The sequence below is a fragment of the Manis pentadactyla genome, chromosome 13 (genome assembly GCF_030020395.1).
Source record: "Manis pentadactyla isolate mManPen7 chromosome 13, mManPen7.hap1, whole genome shotgun sequence".
In the NCBI taxonomy this organism is placed as follows: Eukaryota; Metazoa; Chordata; class Mammalia; order Pholidota; family Manidae; genus Manis; species Manis pentadactyla.
The window spans coordinates 69,527,950-69,554,490 of NC_080031.1; the positions used below are offsets into that span (position 1 = coordinate 69,527,950).

Below are 26,541 nucleotides of genomic sequence, written 5' to 3' on the forward strand. Positions count from 1 at the left end.
TGTTCTTGATGGAGTAGGAGGCTTTCTCCCACCTGCTAGGCCCTTCCTCACTTCAGAGAGAGCCATGGGGGTACACCATGACATGGGGGCTCAAAGCTCGTCCCATCCTAAAGTAACCCCATGAAGCTTACACCACAAGGGAGGGAGAGCCAGAAAGGTTGTTTTTCTTTAGACTCTTCAATTGACTCCAAGCTCCTCCTGCCAGGCAGAAATTCAATCTCAGTCACCATTGAACTGCTCCCTCCACACATGAAATGTTTTGCCAAGGTGCTGGGGTTTATACTGAGGAAATATTTGGGGAGGCCTTGCAAGGTGTTGCCCTTGTTGGTCATTGATAAGCAATTGACCATCCAAGCCTCCACGGTTCCTTGAAGTCCAGTGGGTTTGCTGATTCTGTGTCAGATCAGGGGCATAAGAACTGGCACCCAGGATGGTAAATTGGGGCCTAAGGTCTCACTTCCTTAGAGAACCAACCCGTGGGGCCAGTTCCTATTTCTGTCCCATCCCAGATATTCTGCTGGGGAGTGGAACATGGGTGGGTCCCCACCACTCTCCTTCGTATCTCTCCTTCCCAGTTTCAGGCCACCTCTTCTACTTTCATTCTACTCTCTTTTCTTTGCCTTTCAGGGCACCTACTACAGCCACTTTAATGAATTCAGGCCGGAGGGAACTGACCTGTGGCTGGTGGAAGTTTTGGTTTAGCTCATGCACTGTTATTTTGTTTTTAACTGAAATTAGTTACTAGCATTTAAGAATTGGATGAGTTCACACAAAAATCCATAATTTTAGCTTCTAATGGAAATTTGGAAATCTGGTTTTTATTGCATGACAATAACCAGCAGGGCTCTCCCTTGAGACAAACACCAGAGGTGCTCTGTTTCTGCTCAGGCTCGGCTCAGCTCACTTCACCAGTTCACAGCACCTGCCTGCCCTGAAGGAGTATCTCAGTTGGGAATGCTCTGCTGTGGTCTTTTCCAGCAGGGGCTGACCCCTAGAACATAAATATGGGCCTAGGTGATGAAGTACAAGGATCTGGTTGTCCTTGTAGAACCAGAAAAGGAACAAATCACAAAATAATGCCAGCACGAAATATCCCTCTACATTACCAATAAAAATAGCTAACTCACTCTGAGATTTCATCATGACCTATGCCCCTCACCTCTCAGAAGCAATGCCATTTAATCCTCACAAATACCAATACCCCTGTTTTGCAGATGGAAAAACTGAGGTTCAGAGAAAAGTGACTTGGCTAAGTCACCAAGCTAATAAATTGTGGTACATGGAATGCAGGGATGTATGACTCTTTACTGTGCTGTACACTGCCTCTTTGACCGTAGATATTAGTGGCCCTTCTTCAAGGATTAAAGGTCCGCAAATAATTGCCAAGTGTAATGATATCAGATCCTGGATTGGAAGTCAAGTCTCCTTGGCATTAAGCAAGGACTAGTCACTACCTCCACTCCCACTCCTCCTACCAGAAGGAGGCTATTTTCTAAGCACCTTTTGAAGGTCTGAGTCTGGCACTGTGCTTTTATAAATAGCAGTCATCCAATAGATGTGTTAATTTTATTAGTCCTGGGAGCTTGCCTTAGATTTTATTAAGTGTACGTGTGTGAGTACATGTGTGTATGGCAGGGAGGGGAAGGAAAGAGGGAAGGGACTGAGGAAGGGGAGCACAGCTCCTGGGCCTTCCTATTGTAGGCCACAGAAGTTGTTGAAATGATAAAATTCAGACACATAGTTCAAGAAAGTGTTTTTCCAAAATGTAAAACAGCTACAGAAAAAGAAAGGTTCAAAACCAAGTCAAAAGCTTTATTTTATTCTGGATTTTTATTTTTTCAGAAGTTCATAGAACTAGAAAGCTACCTAATATGATAAGCTTTTAGGTTGACAAACTAATGAATTTGGAATCAAGTATTAATCAAACTTGTCAGTTTGAATTTGCATGTTTATAGTGTAATGAATCTTATATTGTCTAATAGACAAAAATTGTATATTTTATTAACATTTACTTATTTATTTTGAAGCAGTAATTAATACTTTATAAACAATATAAAATTTTCTCTCATGAATTTAGGCAAATTAGGCTAAAAGATGATTTATGCTAGAACTGAAGTTACTACTGTTAATATCACCTGCAAAAGGAAATGAATTCATAAAATAACAAAGAGGCTATAGATGCTGATGGAACTATAATTCCATTTCTAGATGAGATAGATGGGACATTTCATGTCATTAACTTTTTACAGACTGTAAAAAAAAAAAAAGCCGACTAAGTTGATGACTTTTCAGAAGCTGTAATGAGGTAATTTTAGAAGTATTAGTGTTGCTCACAGAGGGGGAATTCCAGATAAAGGGAACTATGTGAAAATTTTATTAAATGAAAAAGTTTCTTAGTTAATTTTAACTAATTTCTGACCTGAGATTATTTTCTGGCATTCAGTGATGGTTCTCAGTTTAGGTTTTCAGCCCTACTGGATATCCGAGATCACAGACACACACCGAGGTATATTGATGGCCATTCCTACTTCTTTTCCAACTACTACTTAAGGTCTGTGGCTGTTCATATAAAAAGATAATAACTACATGACATTTACTACATTTAAGTCCTGAACTAGAGAATTAAGTGTACTACCATTGTATGGCTGAAACTGAAGCTCAGAGAGGTAAAGTGACTTGCCTGAGGTCACCCAGCATGTGAATGACAGAGGTAGGTCCCAAACTCTGATCTCTTAGAGTATTCTTTCCATTGGAGACACTGGGTCTCATTGTTTTGACCTGCCTTTGTCTAGAGTTTAATGCTAAATTGTATTTTACACCACTGATAAGCTTGTATTTTGCTTGTTGCTGACTCATTTGATAATCTTGTTATTGCTAACATGAACATATTTCTTAGATTGCTCAACACAGGGTATGTTAAACAACAACGTTGGTATTGTATCAACAAAATTTAGACCGTGGTAAATTCTGCCGGAAACAAGACCAGTTTCTTCAGAGTTTCAAGATAGAAGAAAAACTGAAAATGAGTACCTATAGGTTAAGAGCCAAAAGACAGAGCCATCAGATTCATTGTGTTTGGAACTTGTTTGGATCTTGATTTCAACAAACCAACAGAAAAAAATTATGGGACAATCAGGGAATTTGAAAAGTGTATATTTAATTTATTTAGGTGTAATACAGAATTTTTTTTTAGGTGTAATAATGCAATTGTGGTTAAGTGTCTAACATTTTAAGAAATTTTAAAATACCTTTATCTTTTAAATATACATATTGAAAGAGCTGAATGGATATGATGTTAGGGGTTTCCTTCAAATGAACTCAACAGATAAAGATGATTAATCTTTAGTTAATCATAGTTCAAACTGTGTTCTGGGTACCTGAGGGTTACTTGTATTATTCTGTTACTTTAGTCTGTTTGACAACTTCCACAAAAGCATGCATCGTTCAACGATGAGTCCAGAGCAGATAATTGATTTCATATCTCCTAATGCCTCATTTCATGCAGGCCTCTGAAGGGTCCTGAACGGGTCTTAAAAAATAATCTAGGTCAGCCTCCACATCCTCCGCTTATTTTGGGCGCAAAGCGAGGGTCAGGATTGTAGCTCCACCCGCACCTCGCCCAGGGTCCAGTCTAATCTCCGTAAGAATTCTAATTTTTCCTTAAAAAATGCCTTAAGTTTGAGGGGGGGGAGAAGTCGTGTATACGGAAAATTGTTTTTTTTGACAGCTTTTAGATGCCTTGTTTAATGATTGGTCTTCAATTTGCTTCCCAGTACCTTTATTGTCAGAGGGTGGAAGAACCCGTAACCTTTAATTTTCCTGGCCACGCGACAATGTTTTTGTTTTAGGTTCATTTCTAATGCACAGGAAATTCTCGGAGAGTTTACGTCATCGCCAAGTTACAGTAATTACCGTATTGACACTACTTGTTTTCAAAACGTGGAAACTTGAGGGGCCGCGGGAGAACAATTTATGGATTTCAAATCTCAGACTTTGGTTATTATTTTTCCGTGACTGAAGTTTTCAAGCAGGGTTGACACTGGGGCATGAACGGAGCTAGTTTGTCTGTCTTTAAACCCCTATTGATCCATTTCCCAGGTTGCGGCTGGGGCACAGACCGGAGAATACATTACGTGCTCACTCCAAGGAGGGGAACCAGAAGCAGCGCTTCCTGCAGTAGTGCGCCTGCGCTATTGTTCCCCGCTGACTCGCCCGCCTTCCCCCGTCCGGCTAGCAGGGGGCGCTGTGGGGCAAGGGGCTCGCTTTCTCCAGGGGCTCTGGAACGCTGCGTAGAAGGGCAAGAGGCGAAGAGGGCTGAGGGGCGTTCTATCTTCGCCGGCCTCAGTCTCTATCACCCTTTGTCCTCCAGCCTTCCCGGGCCACTGGGCCTGCAGACCTGGTTGCTAGGCGGAAGCTGGGCGCGGCGGTGGCCGCGGAGATTGCCCGGGCGTTTGAAAAGCGGTTACGCAGGCGGCAGAAGGTCGTCAAGCGGCGGGCTCGCCACTACCTGGCGGCGGGCCGGGCTGGGCTGCCCAGTAGCTCTTCCCTCCGTCCGGGAGGAGTTGGGGGGCTGGGCTGGCGCCCCAGAGCTGGGGAGCGCGGCGCGCTGCGGGCGGCGGCGTCCGGGGCCCTGACGGGCGGCGGGAGCCGTTCCGGGAGCCCAGCTGGTGGTCGTGGCCTCCCCGCAGTTCGCTGGCCTCCCCTTCACCCGCGCGGACCCCGCCTGAGGCCTGCAGACCGCGACCATGGTCTCCAAGTCCGACCAGCTGCTCATCGTCGTGTCCATCCTAGAAGGTGAGCAGCCCAGGAGTGTTCTTGCAGCTGCTGCTTCCTGAGGTGTAACAGTCGCGTGGGACCGAGGCTTTGGGAACCTTACGAACCCCGTCACCTTTGCGTTTGCGGTCCCCAGAGACTTGTCCCAGTTGTACGTGGTGAGGTCTGTTAGGCAATTGATTTAAAACTCTGTCGAGGGAGTATGAGAGCTATTAGGGAGAGATGGTATTTAGCGTGGCTAGCATAGGTAGCCCCAGAGAAGGTGAGGAAAAACGATTTCCATCAGAAGCCACATGTCGATGACTTCTACGTACGAGCTGAAAGTGTGCCTGGAAAGCCAGTTTTCAGTTCAGTGGCTCCTGTTAATGCCATTTGTGAGAACGTTGCTTTAACTCGATACGTGTTTTAAGCGATTTCAGAAATATTACGGAGGCCTTTCCTTTAGTATCCAGGGACTTAGGGGACTGTAGTGTCGGGGTCGTCTAGTACACGTGCCTTGAGTGAGTGACATTTGTTTACTGGATACTCACTGAGTGTCAGGCGCTGTGCTGGGAATATAAGAAGAAAGCCGTCGTGGTTCTTTCTAAAAGCTAACAGTGTAGCATGGAGAATAAGTAATTCGTCAACAAATAGTTCATCGGGGTGTGGAAGAGGTAGTGAGCATCTGTGTGAAGAAGCTGGGGGAAGTTTTCCAGAGGGGGTGACTTATATTTGGATCCTAAAGGATGATTAGGAATTTGTCAGGTGGAAAAAGGCAGGAAGGGCATTCCAGGCAGAGGGAAGAGCAAAGAGCACCTAAGGTATGGACAAGCAAGGCTGTTGAGTGACTCCTGAAATTCAGTGTGGTCGAAGAAAAGCTTGCAGGCGAGTGGAGGGCATAGCAGTTAATAGGTAAATTGAGGATTCGTGGACAGGAAGTCGTCTTCAGTGGGCTTGAGGAATGGCTGGTTTTTTTTTTCTGGAGGTGTATTGTGGAGGCCTGGTACTATTTGCCGGGTGAGAGAGAAGAAAACGTTGTAAACCTCATTTTTGAGTTTGGGAACAGAACCCTGACCGGAAATCATAAAGTGGCCAGTTTATGCCGTTCAGTTGCTGATTTCTTTAAAGACAGAGGTCTGAAATCTCCCCATAATTTGGTTAACAAAACTATTGGGCTTGAAACTGTGCCCCAGGCCATGAGTAAACAAATATAACGCGCTGACTTTCCCTTGAAGGATGTAGGGTTCTGTCTCTTGGGGGGAGATCATGTTACTGTGCAGGACACAGCCTGTTGGGATGTAATATAATATTAAAAATATGTGATGTGGGCTGTAAACATAGGTTTTGGGTGGGAATGATGGCTGAAGTTCCTTGAATGGTAAATAAGCTTTAGATAAGATAGAAGAAAGTCACTCTTGGTGATTCAACAACCTGAGCCAGCTAGGGAGTGAGTACGGTGGGTGGAACAGAGAAGATGAGCAAGATGATCAGGATGGAGGACGGTGACTGTTTAGGAATATTGTGGTAAGAAGCAAGCTTGTATAGCTAGAGTGAAGAGTAAAGAAAGTCAAGGAGTTTAATGTTCTAAAAAGTAGGGAGGCAGAATATATTCCTAAATAGGAGAAGTGTTTCTTGCAAGTTGATTTAGGAAGAAGTGCACAGTGGAGAGAACTTGGAGTCAAGGATGTCAGTTAAATGTTGCCGAAAACATACCTGAAACTGGTGTGTGGGCCTCCCTCCAAACGGTTCCGCCCCTTGTGCTTATATTTCCACCCATCTCTGCCGGGCTGTTGTCGCAAGGCAAGAACCTGGGAGTTATCATCTTCGTGGGTTCCTTCTCCATCCCCAGCTTCCAGATGGCCACCAAGTGTTGTGGTTACTATTATTTTATTTTAAAAATAATAGTAGGTGCTTCATATAAACGTTTAAGTGAATGAGTTTCCATTGTGAGTGTCCTGCTTTAGGGCCCTCATTATCCACTATTATCCATTAAATATCCATTATTGTCATAATCTTTTCAGCAGTCTGAAAATGTTTTTATCCTTTCCAGAAGATATCTGCCATCCACATTGCTACCTGCAGATAAGCTTTCTGAAATGCAAATTTAATTTTCTTAAAATCCTTCGTTATCCTGACTGATAACATCTCTGCTTAGAATAGTATACCTGACCCTTTACAGTAGACCTCCTGCCTACCTTTTCAGCCTCATCTCTCCTCTGTCCATGTGTTCATATGTTCCCAGCCTTTGTCTCCGTTGAGCTGCTTCCGATCTCGAGTACACTTGTAGAAATGTCCTTTATTCAAAAGTAAATGGTGGGTTTTCTGCCATGAGCAATATTTGGGTTGCGTACTAGATTCCAACGATGAAAAAGACAGGGTTTATGCCCTCCAGGTGTTCATTCGTTATCTTTGGGAAGACACAGGCACCTGCTTTTTCATTACATATCCTCTTTTTTCAAGCTTACTGGAGGTTAGTGTTAACGATAGTCTGACTGAAAATATAGGGTGTTTTTTGACGTGTGAAATTCATTTTGGGGAATCTAGTGATCTTTTAGGGCAGCTGAAGATGAGGTCCAGAGAGAGGCCTCTGTGAGTGTCTATTAGGAGAGCCATACGTGGCTGGGGCTGTATTTCTGTATGTGGCAAGTCTCCAGATTGGGAACTTCAAATGAGAGCTTCAGGTTGAAACTCACAGGTTTGCAATCAAGGCCTCTCTGACCAGCTTAATTCTTACTGAGCAGGTTGGATCATGGTGAGAAGCAGTTGCAATGTATTTATTTAACAGTGGTTAAAACTTTTCATGAAAATCCACCTCACTGGACCTGTAAACAGGTTGACTAACTGCGTGCTTTTCCTTTAGTTCTTTAGCTTCTTGTTTTCAGCATTTTTAAGTGTGTTTCTTTCCACCACATTCTCAATTCCTGGAGGGCAGGTACTCTGTTTAACCCTTTTTGCATCACATCATCTGACTTAATACCTGCCTCTGAATATGGCTTCAGTAAACAATGAAGGATGGAGTTGGCAGTACAGAAGAAAAGTGATGTGTAGATAGAATATTTTACTATTTCTTGATAATACACACAGTGTCTTTCAGAATAGAATGAATACATGTGTTCATGTTTCTTTGGCTAAATAACAAAATATTCTTAACTGCTATAATAGGAAAATTAACATGAAAGTAAATTTGTTTTTGCTAATTTGATTATTTCCCAACTCTCCAGATAACTGTTTCACATTAAATACTCTTACAGTGATATCGATATCTAATATTGGTATGATCACATTTTTAACTTTAACCGTAAATGTTACTAAGATTGTTGCTGCGCAAAGTGTGAACCAAGGACAACACTGACATCACCTGGGATCTTGTGAGAAATGCAGACTCTCAGGCCCACCCTAGACTTCTGAACCATAATCTACAGTTTTCAAATAGGGATCCTAGGTGATTCATATGCATATTAATGTTTGAGAACTACTAATTTGTAAATTACAACTTTCAGTTTGATTCATGTTCCTTGTAAGTTATGAATTTCAGTGCATATGTGAGTATGTGTTAGCAAGGTAGTTTATGGAATATATGATAAGACTTGTGTCCATTTTTAAGACACATGCTAAATGATCATATTTGATTTTTGTACACTTCTGATTAACCTGTATAGTCTCTTTTTCAGGTCGCCATTTCCCCAAACGTCCAAAGCATTTGCTTATAGTCGAAGCCAAGTTTGATGGAGAACAGTTGGCCACTGATCCTGTGGACCATACTGACCAGCCAGAATTTGCTACAGAGCTAGCCTGGGAGATTGACAGGAAGGCACTTCATCAGCACAGGTGACTTATTTTCAGTTTATTCTGCTCCTTCTCAAGCTGTTATAAATAAATACATTTATATCTCTGAGGTTATAGTAATGATAATTTTGAGTGCTTTTTTTAATGTGTCAGGAAATTTTCAAAGTACTTTTCAACAATAATTCATTTCAATATCAGAGTAACCCTATGAAATAGGTATTATTATTTCCTCCAAATTCTAGAAGAGAAAATGGAATCCTAAGAAGTTAAGTCACTTGCCCTCAGTTAGTCCGCTAGCTGAGTGTGGTAGAGTCCAGCCAGTCCAGCTCCAGAGACTAAGTTTTTAATCACTAACCTAGCTTTTTTGTTTTTGCTAATGTCTGAGAGAACAGAATATTCTAGAAGTGCCTAGTAATGAAATATTAAATATGGTTTGTAATTCATTGTAATTTCTATTAACTTGCTTATTGTAGATTTTACTTGACTTGCCAGGTTTCATAGTCACTCCATTAGGTGTAAATGATGGTAAAATCTAATCAGCTTACTGTATAAACCAGTAGAGGGGTTCCAGACTCAAAAGAACTTGTGCTAGACCAGTCAAGGTCATGCTTACAGAACATTGTCATGCATCATATTAAATTATTACATTATTGTTAATTTAATAGTTCATGATTTTATGATTTGATATAGGTATTTAATCCCTAAGTTTTATTTTGGTTCTTCAGCTACAGAAAGAGCTATACACATATGTGTATTTATAGTTTTATATATGTGTGACAATATAAGAAAAACAATTTAAAATCAATCTTGAGAATTCATGATAACATTTGACTCTCAAAGAGCTCTATATATTAAAGAAGCTTAAGAAACATGACCTAGAGGAGAGCTTCTTCAATGAGTGAGAATAAGATTTTCGACATGTTTTGTATATTAGTTGGTCTATAGATAAGTAGACATAATTAATGGTTCATGCCAGTTGAGTTCTCAGAAAATACAGAATAGATACAGGTTACCAACAAAATGATAATTGTCTTGATATCAGTAGACAGCTTTTTCAAGGCTAATAAAAAGTTCAGTTTTAAGCAAAAGCTATTTTATCACATAAATTGTTATGTTACAGGCTGCAGCGTACTCCTGTCAAACTCCAGTGTTTTGCCTTGGATCCTTTATCTTCAGCCAAGGAAACTATAGGTTACATTGTTCTAGACTTAAGAGCTGCTCAAGAAACAAAGCAGGTATTGCCCTTTATATGTTTTATAACTGACTGTGTTAGACAGTTGATTATTTTCAATAGATATCAGATTGAAGGAAAGGACTGGACCTAGAGAGCATGGGCTTGAGCCAGGATGGTAGTTCTTACATTTTCATGAATTTGATTTAGAAAATCTTGTTTTGGTCATTCCTTGACCTTGGATTATCTTTCTCAAAGAAACTTCTCTCTGAGCTCAAACGTATGTCCAAGTTGTTGTTTCCTTGAGCTTAACACGTAAAACTCCTGAGCGTTGCCTTCAGCGGGGGCGGTCCTCTCATGTTCTGTGCTTCAGGGGATGGTCGCTGCTCTTCTTCCAGCGTTGCAAGCTAGAAAGAGATTCTTTCTCTGCACTTCCCTTTTCCAGCCTCCACAGCTACCTTTTACAGTTTTTCCCCTCCTGATTTGTCTGCTCTTCTGCATTTTCACTGCACATCCCAGTCTAAGCCCATCGTTTCTCACATAGGCAGTCATACCACCCTCTGACCGGTGTCCCTGCTTCCTACTCCTCACATTCCTTATGAAGGAGTCAGAGTAAGTGACCTTATGGCAACATACTCCTATTATATAACAGTATCCCTACACACTTTAAAAAAAAGAACTCACGGCCTTGGTTCCTGTATTAGTGCTTTTGTTATTGAAAAAGTTTCTTCTTAGGTCTTTTTAAATATCTTCCAACCTTTTTCTATATTGCTTACTTCAGAAATGCTTAATTTAGGGTTTTCTTAATGATGTAGTTTTGTCACAAATTTCTTAAGAAAAAAATGTTCATTTTATTGTAAAGTCCTTTATTCTTGATTTGAATCCTAAATTAGGATTCTGTGAAAAAATGTTGATCTGTTACAAACATTTTTGCTGCTGATAGCAATGATATTTACAATTGAGCCGTCAGCCTGGCCCAAATTTGGAATATTCAGAAGAAACTGGAATTTTTAAATGCTTTGAAAGAGGGCTTGTTTCTCCTCCTTCCTGGTGTACCCATCACCTTTATGTCCCTAGGTCTTAAAAAAGGTTTTCTTTCTTTGGTATTAGACCCTGACCCAAGAGCCGTGATTGTGCCCCTGATGTTTCTCTTACCAGCTTCTCCCCTGCAGCCCGCACAGACACTCCTGCAGTCACTTAGGTACAGAGGAGGTAGACCTCTTAGGAGGAGGAGATCTGGCAGGCTGTCATGCCTTTGAATGCCCTTGGCATCCCTTCTCCCCTCCTCTAGTCCTGTAGGACAGTTTGTCACCATACTTGTGATCAAAGTTAGGGAGAAATGTTTCAAAAATTATGTTAGTTTTTCAAAAACCAATTGTTGTCTTGCTTATTCTTATCTGTTTGCCAGCAGAAATATTGAAAGTTGGCCAGTAGAATATTTGAAGTTCAAAATAGATTGTCTGTAAATAAATAAATAAACAGAAATATAGAAAAACTCAGACTTATTTTTTTGAGTTATATAACAGAAAAAAATGTTATAAATTCTGTGGTTAGCTAAAAATATTTTTCCAGGCTTATACTTAAAATGAGAAAATATCTGTCTTAAGAGATATAGCAACAAACTATATTATGAATATATGAATAATACATGAATGATATAAATATGTAGCCTTTAAAAAAAACTTAGTTGTGGATTTTTTTTTAAACCTATGGCCTGAGTAATTGTATTGTACTTATCAAACATAACTGAAATGTAAAACAGCAACTTTTGGGTTTGAGCAGTCAGCACAAGCACCAGTTACTCTGCCTCTAGGTAAGAGCAGTCAGAGTAAGAAGGCTCCCGTCTCTGAGATGTGGCCCTGCAACTAATGATGCACATGGTCCAGAGCCTTGCGATTTTGCAGGCTACTTTGGGTACTAAAATTTCTGAGGTTGCTCTGGGGGTGGGGGGAATATTTTATCCTGTGAGAAAGGCTTTATATTACTGTATCAGTTAAGTGCATGGTTCATAACCTAGCACTCTACCATTAGGCCTTTACTTTAGTAGTTTGTTAGTGTTTTTTTTAACACTCAGCTTTTCTTTCCTTTATTTGATATATATGTAACAAAGCAGCAACGTAGCAGACAAAAAGGGTAAAACAGATAAAGTGAAAAGGGGTTTGGGAAATGGAAAATTGGTTGTCTTTTTTTCTTTTTTTTTGTTTAAGGGATGAAGTGAGATTCGGGACAGGAGAGTAGACAGAGGAAATATATTCTGTTTTCTTCTCTTTAATGTATTACTTGTTGAATCATGGGAATAGAAGCAAGGAACCTAAACAACCTAAATTTCTACTCAGTTCTTTCAAGAGGAAATTTGGGACTAATTTCCTAAACAGGACTAATTTCTTTCGAGGAAAATGTGAAGAAAAAAATTTTTAAGAGGAAAAAGTATCGAGAAACTACAGGAAATTTGTTTGGAACCTTATAGAACATTTCCCGCTACTGTTTATTTCCTATTAACTGCTAAGGAGTTCTATTGTTGTTTTATCATGTTGTTATTCTCTAGGCACCAAAATGGTACCAGTTGCTGAGTAATAAATACACCAAGTTCAAGTCTGAGATACAGATAAGCATTGCTTTGGAAACAGACACAAAGGCACCAGTGGATAGTTTTAAAGCAAAGGGAGCCCCACCTCGAGATGGAAAAGGTTTGTGCGTCATCTCTAAGGTCATTCTGGGAGAAGTTACCTCTGTGAGCTCTTTGGTGGGGGCAGGATTGTAACCCGATTTTATTTCAGTGCATGAAACAAATGTATAACATTTAACATGTAACACTTGTTGCTTTTAGCTCGTTTACAAAACTTAACAGATGCTTTTCTTTATTTGATATATAACAGAGCAAAGCAGAATTTTGTATTGTTTTTAAAAAATATTTTAAAATTAAAATAATTTAATTAAAAATAAATGCTGTTAAGTAAAACTTTCTTCCTAATGAGTGCAGGAAAACCCAAAATGGTTATGCTGTTCTCTATTAACTCAACTGTAATTTAACAGAACCTTCATATTTTTCTCTCTCTTTTTTTTTAATTAATAAACTTTATTTTTTAGAGCAATTTTAGGTTCATAGCAAAATTGAGTGGGAAGTTCAGAGTGTTCCTGCATACCATTTCCCCCATCAGTATCTCTCACCAGAGGGGTATATTCATTAAAATTGATGAATCTACTTTGGCACATCATTGTCACACAGAGTCCATAGTTTATTCTAGGGCTCGTTCATTTTTGGTGTTGTACATTCCATCAATTTTCACAAATGTGGAATGACATTTCCACAATTATAGTAGCGTCCAGGATAGGTTCACTGCCATAAAAATTGTGTGTTCCACTTACTCATCCCTCCCTGCCCCACAACCCCTGGCAGCTGCTGATCTTTTCACTGTCTCCATATTTTTGCCGTTTCCAGAATATCATATCATTGGAATCATAGCAGTATGTAGCCTTTTCACATTGGCTTCTTTCATTTCGTAAAATGCCTTTAAGGTTCTTCTACATATTTTTGTGCCATGATAGCTCATTTATTTTTAGTGCTGAATAATATTTCTTTGGTTGTACTGCAGTTTATTATTCACTCAAGTACTGAAGGACATCTTGGTTGCTTCCAAGTTTTGTCATTTATGACTAAATCTGCTATAAATGTCTGTGTGCAGGTTTTTATGTGGGCATTTGTTTTTAATTCATTTGGGTAAACACCAAGGAGTGTGATTGCTAGATCATGTGGTAAGAATATGCTTAGTTTTGTAAAAAAACTGCCAAACTATCTTCCATTTTGCATTCCCACCTATATTGAACAAGACTTCCTATAGCTCCATATCCTTGCCAGCATTTGATGTTGTCATTCTAATAGATTTTGTGGCATTTTGTTTTAATACTCAGTTCCCTAATGATACATGGTGTTAACATGTTTCCATATGCTTACTTATCATCTGTATATCTTTGGTAAGGTATCTTTTTTAGGCCTTTTGCCCATTTTTTAATTGTTTGGTTGTTGTTATTGCATTTTAAGAGTTGCTCGTATATTTTAGTTAACAGACCTTTATGAGATGTCTCTTTTGCAAATCTTTTTTCTCCAGTCTGTGACTTGTCTTCTGATTGCCTTGACATTATAGTTAGTAGAGCAGAAGTTCTTTAATTTTAGTGAAGTCTAGCTCATCAATTCTTTCATGGATCATGCCTTTGATACTGTATCTGAAGTCATCACCATACCCAACATCATCTAGGCTTCTCCTGTTAACTTCTAGGAATTTTACAAGTTTTTATTTTACACTTATGTGTGTGGTCCATTTTGATTAACTTTTGTTAAGGGTGAATTTGTGTGTGTGTGTGTGTGGACTGACTTTTTACATGTGGATGTCCAGTCATTGCAGCAGCATTTGTGCTGCGTCAGCCTGTGTTCAATATTGAGTTGGCCTCCTTCAGTATTGAGTTGACTAGTTTGGGTCTTCTGCTTCTTCATATAAACCTTAGGATCAATTTGTTGATGTCCACAAAATAACTTAATGAGAATTTGACTGGAATTTCATTGACTATAGATCAAGGTGAGAAGAACTGACATCTTGACAACATTGAGTTGTCCTGCCCATAAGCATGGAATACCTCTCCGCTTATTTAGTTCTTTGAGTTCCTTTGTCAGAATTTTGTAGTTTTCCTCATATAGATCTCTACATGTCTTGTTAGATTTATTCCTTAGTATTTGTTTTCTGTGCTGATGTATTGTTTTTAATTTCAAATTCCATTTGCTTATGACTGGTATATTGAAAGCTGTTGGCTTTTCTATATAAACTTATATCATGCAACTTTGCTGTAATTGCTGTTTAGTTCTAGTTTTATCGTTGAATCTTTCCATTGCTGGATATTCTACATAGTCATGTCTTCTGAAAACAGTCACTTTTATGTCTTTCTTTCCAATATACATGTGTTCATTTCCTTTGCTTGTTTTATTGCATTTGCTAGGATCTTTAGTATGATATTGAAAATCAGTGTTGAAAGGAAATATCCTTGCCTTTTTCCTGATCTTAGTGGTAAAGCTTTTTGCCATTGAGTATGGTGTTAGCTGTAAGTTTTTTTATAGATGTTCTTTTTCAAGTTGAAGTTACTCTTTATTTCTAGTTGCTGTGAGAATTTTATCATAAATGAGTATTGAATTTTGTTAGATGCGTTTTCTGCATCTGTTGATACAGTCGTGGTTTTTCTTCTTTAGCCATGTGATGGATTACATTAATGGACTTTCTAATTTTTTTCAAAAATCCTCACTAATTTTTTCCCCATCTATTTTGCCCATTTATTTCTCTGTCTTATTTCACTTAGCATAATACCCTCTTGGTCCATCCATGTTGTTGCAAATAGCAAGATTTCATTTTTCTTTATGGCTAAGTAATATCCATTACACATACATACCAATCTTTTTTACCATTTATCTACTGATGATATTTAGGTTGTTTTCATATTTTCTGCATTATAAATAATGCTATTATAAACACAGGAGTGCATATATCTTTTTAGATTGTGATTTTGTTTTCTCCAGGTAATTTTTGAATGTTGAACCAGTCTTGCATAACTGGGATAAAAGCCATTTGGTTGTGGTATATCGTTCTTTTTATACACTGTTGGATTTGGTTGACTTATACTCTATTGAGGATTTTTGCATCCAGGTTCATGAATAATATTGGTCTGTTGTTTTCTTGTAATGTCTTTGTCTGGTTTTGGTATTAGGGTAATGCTGGCTTCATGGAATGACAGGAAGTATTCCCTCTGCTTCTGTCTTCTGAAAAAGATTGTTAACAGTTGGCATAATTTCTTCTTGAGTGTTTGATAGAATTCACCAGTGAAGCTATCTGTGTCAGGTGCTTTTTGTTTCATAAAGTTATTAATTCGTTTTTGATAAATGATACAGGCCTGTTCAGATCATCTGTTTTTTATTTGAGTTTGAGCATTTTGTGTCTCAAAGGAATTAGTCAGCCTCATATAGGTTACCAAATTTGTAGGCATAAAGTTGTTCATATTATTCCTTTCTTACTCTTTTAATGTCCGTGGGATCTGTAGTGATGTCACCTCATTCATTTCTGATATTAGTAGTTTGTATCTTTTTTACTTAGGTTGGATACATTCTTTTTTTTTTTTTTTTTTTTTGTGAGGGCTTCTCTCAAATATTTATTGATCAAATGGTTGTTAACAACAAAAAAATTCTGTATAGGGGGGTCAATGCTCAATGCACAATCATTAATCCACCTCAAGCCTAATTTTCGTCAGTCTCCAATCTTCTGATGCATAATGAACAAGTTCTTACATAGTGAATAAGTTACATGGTGAACACTACAAGGGCAGTCATCACCGAAGCTTTCGGTTTTGTTCATGCATTATGAACTATACACAGTCAGTTCAAATATGAATATTCATTTGATTTTTATACTTGATTTATATGTGGATACCACGTTTCTCTCTTTATTATTATTATTTTTAATAAAATGCTGCAGTGGTAGGTAGATACGAGATAAAGGTAGAAAACATAGTTTAGTGTTGTAAGAGAGCAAATGTAGATGATCAGGTATGTGCCTGTAGACTATGTGTTAACCCGAGCTACACAAGGGCAATAAAACAGGGTTGGCTACATTCTTACCAATTTTTATTAACCTTTTCAGAGAACCAGCTTTTGGTTTTTCTCTATGTATTTCCTGTTTTTAATTTCACTGGTTACTGCTCTGATTTTTATTCTTTCTCTTCTTTTTTTTTTTTTTTTGTAGATAGTTATTTTTTATAGAAGGGTAGTTGACACACAGTATTACATTACATTAGTTTCAGGTGTACAACACAGTGATTCAACATTTATATACTTGATAATTCTAGGTACAGCTATCACCATACCAAGTTGTTACAATATTTTGACTATATTCTTTATGCTATACATTACATCCCGGTTACTTATTTATTTTACAACTGGAAGTGTGTACTTTTTTTGTTGTTGTTGTTCTTGTTGTGAGGGCATCTCTCATATTTATTGATCAAATGGTTGTTAACAACAATAAAATTCTGTATAGGGGAGTCAATGCTCAATGCACAATCATTAATCCACCCCAAGCCTAATTTTCGTCAGTCTCCAATCTTCTGAGGCATAACAAACAAGTTCTTACATGGAGAACAAATTCTTACATAATGAATAAGTTACATACTGAACAGTACAAGGGCAGTCATCACAGAAACTTTTGGTTTTGCTCATGCATTATGAACTATGAACAGTCAGTTCAAATATGAATACACATTTGGTTTTTATACTTGATTTATATGTGGATACCACATTTCTCTCTTTATTATTATTATTTTTAATAAAGTGCTGAAGTGGTATGTAGATACAAGATAAAGGTAGAAAACATAGTTTAGTGTTGTAAGAGAGCAAATGTAGATGATCAGGTGTGTGCCTGTAGACTATGTGTTAATCCAAGCTAGACAAGGGCAATAAAACATCCACGTATGCAGAAGATTTCTCTCAGAACAGGGGGGGTGAGGTTCTAAGCCTCACCTCTGTTGATCCCCAATTTCTCACCTGATGACCCCCCTGCGACTGTGCCTGTCTTAGGTTGTTCCTCCCTTGAGGAATCTTACCTGTCTCTGGCTAACCAGTCATCTTCTGGGGCCATACAGGGAAATGTAAAGTTGGTAAGTGAGAGAGAAGCCTTATTGTTTGAAATGGTTAGCTTTTTATTTCTTTGCATATTTATGCCCTGTAGCTTCTATGCCCAGCATTTGTCTTGAGGTATCTTTACCACTTGGAAGAATTATGATACTCAGTAAATTTGATATGAGGCACAAATTCCATTTAAGGGTTGTAATTAGTAAGGAAGAAGTAAAGCTATAGAAGTAGCAGGCGGAAGAAAACATGGGAAGATTGATTATTTCTTTGCCATATCTTCTTGTCGAGTAACTTCAGCATGTATAGGTTTTAAGCTACTACTTAAATTGCACACACACATTAACATAATAGGACTATAGTTACATAACCAAAGCATATCTGTAATTACCAGCCATCTCCAGTGAAACCAAGAAAACCAGTTAGGCACCTTAGGCATTTGTGAAAACTTATCTATGATATGGTGGATATTGTCCAACTGAACTTGAACAGTCTGAGAGAAATCAGACAACTTAAAACAACCCATTCCTGGGGAATGTTCACATCCCTTATGTTCTTTTAACAGTAAATAGTCTGTAGTTGTAAGATTTTGGAGTGCTACGATTTGCACTTCTCCTAATTCTTGGTTGAGTTCCAACAGTATAGATCCAGTCAAATTTGTTGTTTTACTGTATGCACAGGCCAGCTTAGATATCTCCTTCATTCCCATGGCAAGTCCAGGAGCTGGTGGGATGAGTGCATCTACAGCTGTAGCAGTTCGTGGATCTTTGTTGGGGTTTTTTGATGATCATCTTCTGGCATGAGTCTTCCAGAGAGTGCTGATGTTGGAACTTCTCTTTCATATCGTATCTTAGTTCATTTTCGAGGTAGCCCAATTAGGCTTTGATCTTCTGTATAAACGCAAACAGACCCTTTGCCTACACTTTTATATGCCCTTTATACCCTTGTATAGAACTCATTGGAGGTTACCACACAGGAACTGCCCTTTTTGTTTTGTTTTGTTTTGTTTTTGGTATCACTAATCTACACTTACATGACGAATATCATGTTTACTAGGCTCTCCCCTATACCAGGTCTCCCCTATAAACCCCTTTACAGTCACTGTCCATCAGCATAGCAAAATGTTGTAGAATCACTACTTGCCTTCTCTGTGTTGTACAGCCCTCCCCTTTCTCCCATCCCGCTATGGGTGCTAATCTTAATACCCCTCTTTTTCTGCCCCCCCTTATCCCTCCCTACCCACCCATCCTCCCCAGTCCCTTTCCCTTTGATACCTGTTAGTCCATTCTTGAGTTCTGTGATTCTGGTGCTGTTTTGTTCCTTCAGTTTTTCCTTTGTTCTTATATTCCACAGGTAAGTGAAATCATTTGGTATTTCTCTTTCTCTGCTTGACTTGTTTCACTGAGCATAATACCCTCCAGCTCCATCCATGTTGCTGCAAATGATTGGATTTGCCCCTTTCTTATGGCTGAGTAGTATTCCATTGTGTATATGTACCACATGTTCTTTATCCATTCATCTATAGATGGACATTTAGGTTGCTTCCAATTCTTGGCTATTGTAAATAGTGCTGCGATAAACATAGGGGTACATTGGTCTTTCTCATACTTGACTGCTGCATTCTTAGGGTAAATTCCTAGGAGTGCAATTCCTGGGTCAAATGGTATGTCTGTTTTGAGCATTTTGATGTACCTCCATACTGCTCTCCACAATGGTTGAACTAATTTACATTCCCACCAGCAGTGTAGGAGGGTTCCCCTTTCACCACAGCCTCGCCGACATTTGTTGTTGTTTGTCTTTTGGATGGCAGCCATACTTACTGGTGTGAGGTGATACCTCATTGTAGTTTTAATTTGCATTTCTCTGATAATTAGCGATGTGGAGCATCTTTTCATGTGTCTGTTGGCCATCTGTATTTCTTTTTTGGAGAACCGTCTGTTCAGTTCCTCTGCCCATTTTTTAATTGGGTTATTTGTTTTTTGTTTGTTGAGGCGTGTGAGCTCTTTATATATTCTGGACGTCAAGCCTTTATCGGATGTGTCATTTTCAAATATATTCTCCCATACTGTAGGGTTCCTTTTTGTTCTATTAGTGGTGTCTTTTGCTGTACAGAAGCTTTTCAGCTTAATATAGTCCCACTTGTTCATTTTTGCTGTTGTTTTCCTTGCCCAGGGAGATATGTTCAAGAAGAGGTCACTCATGTTTATGTCTAAGAGGTTTTTGCCTATGTTTTCTTCCAAGAGTTTAATGGTTTCATGACTTACATTCAGGTCTTTGATCCATTTTGAGTTTACTTTTGTATATGGGGTTAGACAATGGTCCAGTTTCATTCTCCTACATGTAGCTGTCCAGTTTTGCCAGCACCATCTGTTGAAGAGACTGTCATTTCGCCATTGTTTGTCCATGGCTCCTTTATCAAATATTAAGTGACCATATATGTCTGGGTTAATGTCTGGATTGTCTAGTCTGTTCCATTGGTCTGTGGCTCTGTTCTTGTGCCGGTACCAAGTTATCTTGATTACTATGGCTTTATAGTAGAGCTGAAATTGGGGAGTGAGATCCCCCCTCCTTTATTCTTTTTTTCTCAGGATTGCTTTGGCTATTCGGGGTCTTTGGTGGTTCCATATGAATTTTTGAATTATTTGTTCCAGTTCATTGAAGAATGTTGCTGGTAGTTTCATAGGGATTGCATCAAATCTGTACATTGCTTTGGGCAGGATGGCCATTTTGACGATATTAATTCTTCCTAGCCATGAGCATGGGATGCGTTTCCATCTGTTAGTGTCCCCTTTAATTTCTTTTAAGAGTGACTTGTAGTTTTCAGAGTATAAGTCTTTCACTTCTTTGGTTAGGTTTATTCCTAGGTATTTTATTTTTTTTGATGCAATTGTGAATGGAGTTGTTTTCCTGATTTCTCTTTCTGTTGGTTCATTGTTGGTGTATAGGAAAGCCACAGATTTCTGTGTGTTGCTTTTGTATCCTGCAATTTTGTTGTATTCCGATATCAGTTCTAGTAATTCTGGGGTGGAGTCTTTAGGGTTTTTTATGTACAGTATCATGTCATCTGCAGATAGTGACCGTTTAACTTCTTCTTTACCAATCTGGATTCCTTGTATTTTTTTGTTTTGTCTGATTGCCGTGGCTAGGACCTCCAGTACTATGTTAAATTACAGTGGGGAGAGTGGGCATCCCTGTCTAGTTCCCGATCTCAGCGGAAATGCTTTCAGCTTCTTGCTGTTCAATATAATGCTGGCGGTGGGTTTATCATAGATGGCCTTTATTATGTTGAGGTACTTGCCCTCTATTCCCGTTTTGCTGATAGTTTTTATCATGAATGGATGTTGAACTTTGTCAAATGCTTTTTCAGCATGTAGGGAGATGATCATGTGGTTTTTGTCTTTCTTTTTGTTGATGTGGTGGATGATGTTGATGGACTTTCGAATGTTGTGCCATCCTTGCATCCCTGGGATGAATCCCACTTGGTCATGGTGTACGATCCTTTTGATGTATTTTTGAATTCGGTTTGCTAAAATTTTGTTGAGTATTTTTGCGTCTACGTTCATCAGGGATATTGGTCTGTAGTTTTCTTTTTTGGTGGTGTCTTTGCCTGGCTTTGGTATTAGGGTGATGTTAGCTTCATAGAATGAGTTTGGGAGTATCCCCTCCTCTTCTATTTCTTGGAAAACTTTAATGAGAATGGGTATTATGTCTTCTCTGTATGTCTGATAAAATTCCGAGGTAAATCCATCTGGCCCGGGGGTTTTGTTCTTTAGTAGTTTTTGGATTACCGCTTCAATTTCGTTGCTGGTAATTGGTCTGTTTAGATTTTCTGTTTCTTTTTGGGTCAGTCTTGGAAGGTTGTATTTTTCTAGGAAGTTGTCCATTTCTCCTAGGCTTCCCAGCTTGTTAGCATATAGGTTTTCATAGTAGTGTCTAATAATTCTTTGTATTTCTGCGGGGTCCGTCGTGATTTTTCCTTTCTCGTTTCTGATACTGTTGATTTGTGTTGACTCTCTTTTCCTCTTAATAAGTCTGGCTAGAGGCTTATCTATTTTGTTTATTTTCTCGAAGAACCAGCTCTTGGTTTCATTGATTTTTGCCATTGTTTTGTTCTTCTCAATTTTATTTATTTCTACTCTGATCTTTATTATGTCCCTCCTTCTGCTGACCTTAGGCCTCATTTGTTCTTCTTTTTCCAATTTTGATAATTGTGACATTAGACCATTCATTTGGGCTTGTTCTTCCTTTTTTAAATATGCTTGGATTGCTATATACTTTCCTGTTAAGACTGCTTTTGCTGTGTCCCACAGAAGTTGGGGCTTAGTGTTGTTGTCATTTGTTTCCATATATTGCTGGATCTCCATTTTGATTTGGTCATTGATCCATTGATTATTTAGGAGCGTGTTGTTTAGCCTCCATGTGTTTGTGAGCCTTTTTGCTTTCTTTGAACAGTTTATTTCTAGTTTAATGCCTTTGTGGTCTGAAAAGTTGGTTGGTAGGATTTCAATCTTTTGGAATTTACTGAGGCTCTTTTTGTGTCCTAGTATATGGTCTATTCTGGAGATGTTCCATGTACACTTGAGAAGAATGTGTATCCTGTTGCTTTTGGATGTAGAGTTCTGTAGATGTCTATTAGGTCCATGTGTTCTAGTGTGTTGTTCAGTGCCTCTGTGTCCTTACTTATTTTCTGTCTGGTGGATCTGTCCTTTGGAGTGAGTGGTGTGTTGAAGTCTCCTAGAATGAATGCATTGCATTATGTTTCCTCCTTTAGTTCTATTAATATTTGTTTGAGGTATGTTGGTGCTCCTGTATTGGGTGCATATATATTTACAATGGTTATATCCTCTTGATGGACTGAGCCCTTTATCATTATGTAATGTCCTTCTTTGTCTTTTGTTACTTTCTTTATTTTGAAGTCTGTTTTGTCTGATACCAGAATTGCAACACGTGCTTTCTTCTCTCTGTTGTTTGCTTGAAATATCTTTTTCCATCCCTTGACTTTAAGTCTGTGCGTGTCTTTGGGTTTGAGGTGAGTCTCTTGTAAGCAGCATATGGATGGATCTTGCTTTTTTATCCATTCTATTACTCTGTATCTTTTGATTGGTGCTTTCAGTCCATTTACATTTAGGGTGATTATTGAAAGGTATGAATTTATTGCCATTGCAGGCTTTAAGTTTGTGGTTACCAAAGGTTTAGGGTTAGCTTCTTTACTATCTTACTGTCTAATTTAACTCGCTTGTTGAGCTATTATAAACATGGTCTGATGATTCTTTATTTCTCTCCCTTCTTATTCCTCCTCCTCCCTTCTTCATATGTTGGGTGTTTTGTGCTGTGCTCTTTCTAGGAGTGCTCCCATCTAGAGCAGTCCCTGTAGGATGCCCTGTAGAGGTGGTTTGTGGGAGGCAAATTCCCTCAACTTTTGCTTGTCTGGGAATTGTTTAATCCCTCCTTCATATTTAAATGATATTCGTGCTGGATACAGTAGTCTTGGTTCGAGGCCCTTCTGTTTCATTGCATTAAGTATATCATGCCATTCTCTTCTGGCCTGTAGGGTTTCTGTTGAGAAGTCTGATGATAGCCTGATGGGTTTTCCTTTGTAGGTAACCTTTTTTTTCTCTCTGGCTGCCTTTAATACTTTGTCCTTATCTTTGATCTTTGCCATTTTAATTATTATGTGTCTTGTTGTTGCCCTCCTTGGATCCCTTGTCATGGGAGTTCTGTGTACCTCTGTGGTCTGAGAGGCCATTTCTTCCCCTAGTTTGGGGAAGTTTTCGGCAATTGTTTCTTCAAAGGCACTTTCTATCCCTTTTTCTCTCCTTCTTCTAGATCCCCATAATGCGGATATTGTTCCATTTCGATTGGTCACACTCTCTTAGAATTCTTTCATTCCTGGAGATTCTTTTATCTCTCTCTGCATCAGCTTCTCTGCATTCCTGTTCTCTGTTTTCTAGTCCATTAATGGTCTCTTGCATCTTGTCCATTCTGTTTTGAAGTCCTTCCAGAGCTTGTTTTATTTCTGTATTCTCCTTCCTTAGTTCTTGCATATTTCTCTGCAAGTCCATCAGCATGGTTATGACTTTTGTTTTGAATTCTTTTTCAGGAAGACTGGTTAAATGTATATCCCCATGTTCCTTCTCAGGGGAAGATGTAGCAGATGCCGAAGCTGTCTGGGTTAGTCTTGTCTGGATCATAGTTTTTTGCCTTTTCATGTTGACAGGTGCTATTGACTGTCAGGTGGGAGGGCCAAACTTTTCACTTGCTACTGGCCTTTCTTTACTGGGACAACTGCGACCCCTAGTGGCTTGTGTTGGGTAATTGCGTGTAGAGTGGGTCTTTGTGTCTTGCCTGGCCGGAAGGGAGAAATTTCCCTTTCTGTTGGCGGAGTTTGTCTCAGGCTGCTTCTCTGCTTTCGCAGCACCCGCAGGGGTGATGGATGGGTTGGCTGTTTGGCTGTTTACCTCCGTGAGGGGTCTCAGTGCTGTTGCCCAGGGGGTTAGTGCACCGGGTTTTCCCTGTAATTTCCAGCTGCTGGACTATGACCTGTGTTGTTTCCGTCAAGCTGTTAAGTCCCTGTCTCTTTAAGACTTTCAAAAATCACTCGCTTTTCTTTGTCACAGGGGCATCAGCTTCGGCACCCGCTCAGAGGTCTTGTTGCCCTGTTTCCCCAGTATCCAGGGCCCTCTGTCCAGTCACTGTGTCTGTGCTCTGGTGGGGGTAGCTGGGGCTGGGTGTTCGGCAGTCCTGGGCTCCGTCTCCCTCCCGCTCTGCCTATTCTTCTCCCGCCGGGAGTTGGGGGGAGGGGCGCTCAGGTCCCGCCGGGCCGGGGCTTGTATCTTACCCCTTTCACCAGTCGCTGGGTTCTCGCTGGTGTAGCTGCAGTCTGGCCACTGCCCTGCGTCTTCTGGTCTCTCTTTTAGGGCTAGTTGTGTTTATTGTATTTTCAAAAGTATATATGTTTTTGGGAGGAGATTCCCACTGCCCTACTCACGCTGCCATGTTGGCTCCGCCTCCTATTCTTTCTCTTCTTCTGCTTACTTTGAATTTAATTTGCTTCTCCTTTCTTTTTCCCAAGATGGAAGCTTAGATATATTTTTTTCCCTTTAGTATGTATTGTAATTTTTTGCTGAAAGGCTGACATGATATTTTGGATAAAAGGAACATAGGCTTTTAGTAATATAGTGGTAAGATGTGGGGGCAGGGAAAATGTTTTATAGTCTATGATTAGGTTTCAGTCTTTTGATGAACCTTTGCCCCTCTACTGTTTGGATTTTTCTGTTATTAGATTTAAGTTATACATCTTTGGCAGGAATATCACAGAAGTTGTATTCTGTTCTTCTCATTGAACCTTACCAAGTGGAGCATGATTTTGATTGTCTCATTACTGATGATGTGTCCTTTGATTACTTGATTAAGGTAGTGTCTGTGTGCAACTGTAAGCTTACGCTTCTTTTCCTTTGTAATTTATAAATATTGTGTGGGGAACAATTAGAAAATTATGAAAATATTCATTCCTCATTAAACCTTCAATTTATTCATTTATTTATATTGGCTAAGTATAGACTTACAGTTTTCTTTATTTAGTGGGTTATTATAATCTCTATCATTGTAATTGTTCCAGATTTAGGCATTGGGAGCCCCTTCAAGTCTCTTCTATTTCCTTTTGCCTTTCTCCGTAATTCTTTGAGCTTTTTCTTGTTTTCTGGCCCAAGAAGGTGACTCAAGCTCATCTTGTACTTTACATGTCTCAGCCCTGAAATTAGTCATTTCTTTAAGGGGTCCTGCTTCCTTTTAGTAAAGAATGATGTTTAGAAGTCAAAATCCAGGTGCTAGGAATGCTAGTTGCTATTGGCATATTGCTGCTTCCAGGCCCTTTCAGTACACACACACACACACACACATATAGTCATACACTTATATGTATGCTCACACACACATACATATACACATGAGTATATATACACGTATACCTTTATATCTCTATCTACCCATACCTGTATTGAACAGCATACATTCACAGTGATATTGTCAATCCTTCAATTCCTACACCACAAGGTTTATCCTAGTATTCTCTCTTTCCATACTTGTAACTCCCTAACAAAGAGAGACATGTCATAATTGTTATTTTGACTTCTAAGCTCTGCTGACTTTACCATTTAGTGGCTACCATTACTGAAGTGCTCATTGTCAGCTGTAGTGCTTTCTCAGCAACACCATGAAAGCTTTGCAGAAAGAAAAACTGAGGCTGAAGGAGATCATAGGGTTTTGCAGGACTTGGACTGGAACCTTGGTGTGTGTGACTATAGCGTCTGTACTCTTAACTGTTACGCTGTTTTTTGCCAGTGTGCAGTAAGTGAATTTCCTCAGGCTAATTCCTGAAGTAGTCAAGGATAGCTTGTTGATAGGCTTTGCATTTATAAAATGTTGACAAGCCCTGATAGACTGCCTTCCAAAACATTGTACTAGTCTGTAACCTGCCAACATGGGAAGTGCCCACTTTGCTGCATTCTCCCTAACACTGAATAATGTCTTAACTTGAGTTATGTGTAGCCGAGTTTTTAAAATTGGTTAAGGAAAAAAACAATTGTCCCTCTTCAGTCACTTCATACTAAAGCCTATTTGATTCTATCAGCTCTCTTGTCAAAATTGTTTAATGGTTTTCTCTTATTCTTAAAAAACTATCGAGATGTTTCAACATGGCATTCAAGAAGACTCTTTACGATATGGCCTTGGCTTATCCCTCCGGCCTCACTTTGTTTATGTCAGTCCTCACTGTACCCTCTAGTACACTGCACTGATTTCAGTTCTCTAACCATATGCCTGCTATTATGAGTCTTTGTCCATATTGTTCCTTCTGCCTAGAATACTTTTTTTTTACTCCCTTATTCTCTGTTCAGTTACCTTTCTCATTTCGGTTAAATTTTGCTTATTTTAGTTCCCAGTTTAGGTTTACTTCCTTCAGGAGACCTATGATGCCTTTTCTGTGGGGTTTATTCAATTTAAGTCTTGAAAATGTTATCTTCTTTCAAAATGTGGCATTTATGTGCAGAAAGAAGATGGTGATTAAATAAGGTTTCTTTGAAGACTGTGTATAAGATCAAAGGGAACCTTATTGAGATATTAACCATATTCATGAAAACTGCCAAGCAAAGTAAGAAATATAAAAACCAGCTGTCAAAAC

General features: G+C 39.1%; 1 protein-coding gene across 3 annotated transcripts in view; it reads left to right on the top strand.

Annotated features, from left to right (window-relative positions):
- Positions 1-4,360: 4,360 nt before the first annotated feature.
- Positions 4,361-26,541, top strand: part of CEP120 (centrosomal protein 120) — a 94,734-nt gene continuing 72,553 nt past the window's right edge. For 2 of the 3 annotated variants that reach the window (XM_036903171.2, XM_036903174.2), the window contains exons 1-4: positions 4,363-4,794; positions 8,424-8,580; positions 9,659-9,773; positions 12,255-12,396. In XM_036903171.2, coding sequence (XP_036759066.1) covers positions 4,746-4,794; positions 8,424-8,580; positions 9,659-9,773; positions 12,255-12,396 — 463 coding nt within the window. In that variant the 5' untranslated portion in view covers positions 4,363-4,745. Of the gene's footprint in view, positions 4,795-8,423; positions 8,581-9,658; positions 9,774-12,254; positions 12,397-26,541 lie in introns of all 3 variants that reach the window. The other variant, XM_036903172.2, reaches the window with a different exon arrangement.